We start from the raw sequence: 5,086 nt of genomic DNA, 5'->3' as shown, positions 1-5,086 counted from the left end.
CTCGCATCCTGCTGCAGAGTTTCCCAACAGCAGTGCCTAATCTCTCCCAGGGCTACCTACTGTAAGATGCTCCATGGTCCTGCTCCCAGAGCATCCAGAGAGAGCCTGGCTCTAGCTGGTTCCCTTCTGCTTTACCTTCCCACCCAGGAAACCAGGGAGAGGGCAAGGGGGATAGGGCTGATGCTCGTGTGTGGTGCCCATCGTGTGTCAGGACACAGCACATGGAAACCTGGGAGCTCCAAGTCACCCCAGCTCCCAATTTGGGGGAGGCAGGCAAAGCAGCCCTGCTGTCTTCTCCAGCATCACAGTGACAGAGAGACTTGGGACCAAGAGTTGTTTCTTTGCTGCCTGTATTTCTGCAGTAGACTGAATAGCAACAGTGGGATTCATCTGCCTTCTCTGCTAGAATTTGCCACTTTTTTGTATTTTCTCAGGGTAGATAGTAGATTTCCCTCCCCCCCACCCCAAAAAGTCACTGAAGCTGTATGTACAGCATAGCTGGGCTATGTAACAGCTGCTTTTCTATATGCTAAGCACTTTTACTACTTTATTAGAAAGACACTGAGATTTTCAGATAGATTTTTTTTTTTAATTTTATTTTTCCCTAAGAAAAGAGATAGTAAGTACTGTATGTCTTGTTTGCAGTAACAGCTGCCACAAGTTCTTCCTTTGAGAAGATTTAGAAATAAGGCAAAAATAACCAAGAAAACCCCTACCCCAAGCTACAGAATCCCAACTACTAACATTCAAAAAGAAGCTGAAAATGTTGATCCCTTGAGTACTGGTAGTTAAACTTCAAAAATCAATGAAGAGGGAAGCCTAACTGGTCTTTCTGAGGCATCTGAATGCAAAGCTAAATCCCAAATGTAGAATTTTTGCAGCTATAAATATAGGGGATTATTTTCAGACAATGTTAAAATTACTGCTTAATTCCCTTTCCTTCAGGAGAAAGCTCCTATGAGATGCACTCGGAAAGGAATCTCTGACTGTACTAGATAGACTTGTGGACTTACCAAGAAGTAGCTTTTCAGAGTGGTATGTGAAAGGAGTGAGAGCAGTCTGATTAGCAAGGACCCCAGTTCTGCCATCACTTCTGCTTTGAGTAACTTTAAACATTTGTCCTATTTGTTCAGGCAAATTCATCTCTCAAAATATAAAGCTATTCCTGCACACAAGTGCTGGCAGGATCTGGGATCAGCAGGTACAAAAACATTGCTCTGGCAGTGGTCTCCTGAGTGTTCGTAGAAAAAATATTAGGCCTTGGTCCTCTAAGGTACCTAAGTGAGAAATCCACACTGTTAAGTATCTCTGAGGATCTGAGTGCCCAGAATTAGTGCCTGGATTTTTTAACAAAGTAAGACTTTAAAGAACCGGATGGTCTTCTAACCACATTCGTATTTCCTCCTTGTTTACTTTTAGCCATTCAATGTTGCTCTTCACCTGCTCAATTGACTGACTTCTGGGTGATTCTCCTGCCCCAGCATTAGGATATTTCTCAAAGAAATTTTCCATCTGGAAAAGAGAGAGAAAAAGAATTGACATGAAGCAAATAATGCTGCTATTGGGCAAGTAGCTTTTTACAGGGACTTGGTCAAGGGCAGTTCTTGTTGAGAGAGATAATCAAGCTCAGGCTAGTAGAACTGGCATAGGTTTCCAGCACCTTGTACTGCTTTACACCATTAGAACATAAAAAGTCAAGTTTCCTGGGCAGTGGATTGTTAAATACATTGACTTCAAACCAAGAGAAATGCTGTTACCATACCTGCCAAAGCTGGAGCTCAGTGTTGAAAGTTTGGGTAATAGTTACTATTCGACCAAGGTTTCTGTCATTGATAGTAAACCTAGAAAAACAATTTAATAAATTATGTTTGACACAAAGCTGTTAAAAAAAGAAGATACAGATAATTATCTGAATCTTAAACTGCTAACTGTGCTGCAATAAAACTGACGCACTCAGATTTCAGCATTTTTGTAAATACTTGAAAAATAGTGTTCCTATACAATATCTGTGCTGCTCTCAAATATGTCTACTAATGGAGTGATCTCTTCTGTGGGATCTGTTTATTTTTTTCAATTAATGACTTATTGTCTCATGCTGGAAATTAGGTGTATGGCTGCTCAGCAATAAAAATGCTGTTCACAGCTTTAGGCTGGCAGTTGTGCTTTGCTTCTGTGTCCTTATCAAGCACTTAGAAAAGAGAAGGAAGGAGAAGGTCAAATAGAGAGGAACAAAGCTAAAAGGTTTTTTGTTACTTCCACTGCTTGTCTGCATGTCTGCTGCTTGCTGTGACCACTAGAAGGAATTAAAAAAAATTCTATACACTGTCATCTTGTTATGAAATCAATAGAAAGAGTGGAGATGTGACTGATTAATTTCCATGCAGTAACCAGATTTCTATGGCCTTGGTAGAACTTTATATATTTTTTTAGTCTCCTTTTATTGGTAGTGATCTTTTAGAGAAAGAATGGTTTTCAAGTTAGCAGCAAAGTACTTTTTCACAGCAGATGGATATAATTGCTGAATATGCTTTCAATTTTCATTATGCAAAGGCCGGTGATTATAGCTGTATAGTGAAAATGCAGAAAAGCATGGCATATAACATATAACAGGATATACAGATGGATGTAGACCCAAAGTTTCCAATGAGTTCATTGGCCTACCTGTCAACTAAGTACTGCCAGTTAAGTCGTATCCAGTCCCAGGCGATTGTTTTCCCATAGGTGTTATAGGAGATGTATCTCAGGACTGTGAACACATCTTGGCTTTTGATGAGGTTGGTGTTGTAAATATATTTCAGATACCTAAGGGAAATGCCATAAGCATCAATGAGCACCTTTCATGAAAGACCATAGAAAGCACATAATAAGTTAACACTTTCACTGTAAACTTAACTGATGGTTATGTGAAATAATGCAATGCTAATGTCTATATTTCTCAAGTATTTGCCACCACAGTCTACAGCCCATTGCCAAGCATGAATATTATTTTTGACTACAGCATTTTAAAGATGAAGCACACTGATCTAAAACATAAGTGTCTGTTGATAACACTGTCAGGAGATTGTACTGAAAGAAACTAAAGCAGTTAGGCATCTCTTTAGAGAGTAAGTAGGGTTTATGTCTCTAAGTTACTTGAAAATATCCAAAACCCATTACTATTTCTATACTTTAATCAAGTAGTGAAAGCAAAATTGCATCAATCAGTAATCTAGCCTGTCTGGGTAGCCAAGCACCAAAAAAGTAGTAGTCCAGGCTACAAAAATCTTATAGGAACCGTGAGTACATGTGCTTGCTCACATTGAAATCTGTGCTGTTTGTTCTGAAACTCTTATTCACACAAAATTAAAATTCTTTTGGACATAGCATGCCTGCAAACGCTGCAGTTATACTTCCAGTGACAGCACAGATGTTTTTGATTGACAGAGTGGAGGGATTCCTCAGCGCACACATTTGCAGGGAGATGAGTGGTGTGGTCTTGGCTTCACAGCAGCAGCTGCAGAAGAAAACCCTTAAGCTGTTGTATGCTGGGATTAAGGATTGTCTTCTTTTTTCCTTTATGTAAGGGACAATTTTCTCATTCTGTTTGGTCTTTTCCCTTCCTTGTTATTTTAATAGTAAATTAAGCAGCAAGATCCCCCTGCTTTAGGGGGGTGTTTGTTTTCTGCAAATATAGGCTGATTTAGCTACTTAATTAATGTCTTAATCATGTCAGTGATTACTCATTGAATGGCTTCACATTATGGCTGTTGTGGTCATGAGAATTTAGGAATACAGCTGTCTCCTTCCACTATTTTAATTACTCTAACTCTTCTATTTACTCTTCCTGAACCTCCTATACTTCCTTGTTTCATCTTGTTTAAACTTGGAACTCTTCCAGGCAGAGACTGCTCTGTCTTATGATATTTAGATATGAGGCTCCAACAAAGTAGTGAATAGCCCTGGTGAAGATGTTTGCCTACATCTCCACTACATGCAAAGTTACCAGACAAGCTTAAAGAAGCTGGTGTGTCTATACAGACGAGCAGCCTGACAAGATGCTTGCCCAATCTGATAACCAGCCTTGGGCAGTATCCAAATTCCCCAGCACTGCCATGGCAGCATGAATACTTCATTTCTGGTTCTAGCTCAACTATCTCTGCACAGCATCTCAGGGAGCATTGAGACTTCACACGGATGCCTTCGCAGGACCGTTATTAACGGTTGCTCAAGGTTGTTTGCCTAACACTGGCTACTTAGAAGGCAGACATCTAGTCTAAGCAAACTCCTGTAGCCAGTGGAGGGTTACTAGCAACATCCAAAAGAAATTCTTCCATTGATTTTATGTCCCTTTCCTGATCTGGGATAAACAGTGCTTTCTCTTCACTGATTAAAGAGGAAACAGATGACTAATTTTCTCCTGATGCTTAACTATTAGGTAGCTAAAATTACACAGGGTGAAGGCACTGTTAGAAGAGCTGAAGGCTGTTGATTGTGTGCAGAAACTACCATGTGTTCAATATCTTTCCACTAAAGGAGCAAGACTTTTTTCTCCTGTAGTACAATCTCATGAGGGGGTGTTAGATAACTGGTCTTGAAAATGTGTTGCATTCCTCATGCTGTAATCTGACAAAAATGACAGCACAGGAGGCAGGAGAGGGGAATGAACAAATGGTGACCAGTTCCTTCCATAGCAAAAGAAAAATCTCTACATGTTTAAATCACCTGTCTAAAAGGGTGATGTTCTTCACTGATGCCAGGCCATACAGCAGCTTTTCTTTTTCTTGTGCTAATGAAGTTTCTTGGTATTTCTGGAACATGTAATTCCACGATGACTCGTTGCCTGAGGTCTGCATCCCATAGCGATATACCAGGAGTCGGAGATTTGCAGGAATACTAAAATAAAGAAACAGTACTAGAATATTTTTCCCCCTTTCCTGTTTGAAATTTGTGACCAAGTCACATGCTGTGATCTTCAGCAGCCACAAAAGCCATGAGCACTCACGTTTCTCCTTGAAGCCATTCTTTGAATAGTTGAGAAGCGTTGTTTAAAGATTCTGTGTCACCCATACTGCAGGCAAAGTCTAGAACAGATGCACGAAGAAGCCTT

At 40.1% G+C, this 5,086-nt stretch overlaps 1 protein-coding gene across 1 annotated transcript in view; it reads right to left on the bottom strand.

Moving 5' to 3' along the window:
* Positions 1 to 1,219: 1,219 nt before the first annotated feature.
* ENPEP (glutamyl aminopeptidase (aminopeptidase A)) overlaps positions 1,220 to 5,086 on the bottom strand; it is a 38,096-nt gene continuing 34,229 nt past the window's right edge. Inside the window, exons 16-20 of the mRNA XM_010185080.1 lie at positions 4,982 to 5,083; positions 4,702 to 4,872; positions 2,662 to 2,802; positions 1,763 to 1,841; positions 1,220 to 1,512 (exon numbers count right to left, since the gene is read on the bottom strand). Of these exons, the coding sequence (XP_010183382.1) occupies positions 1,363 to 1,512; positions 1,763 to 1,841; positions 2,662 to 2,802; positions 4,702 to 4,872; positions 4,982 to 5,083 (643 nt within the window). The 3' untranslated portion in view covers positions 1,220 to 1,362. The remainder of the gene's footprint in view (positions 1,513 to 1,762; positions 1,842 to 2,661; positions 2,803 to 4,701; positions 4,873 to 4,981; positions 5,084 to 5,086) is intronic.

Source organism: Mesitornis unicolor, unplaced genomic scaffold (assembly GCF_000695765.1).
Source record: "Mesitornis unicolor isolate BGI_N332 unplaced genomic scaffold, ASM69576v1 scaffold9125, whole genome shotgun sequence".
NCBI lineage: Eukaryota > Metazoa > Chordata > Aves > Mesitornithiformes > Mesitornithidae > Mesitornis > Mesitornis unicolor.
The sequence above is the reverse complement of the archived record's forward strand: the minus strand, read 5'-3'. Positions and strand labels throughout refer to the sequence as shown.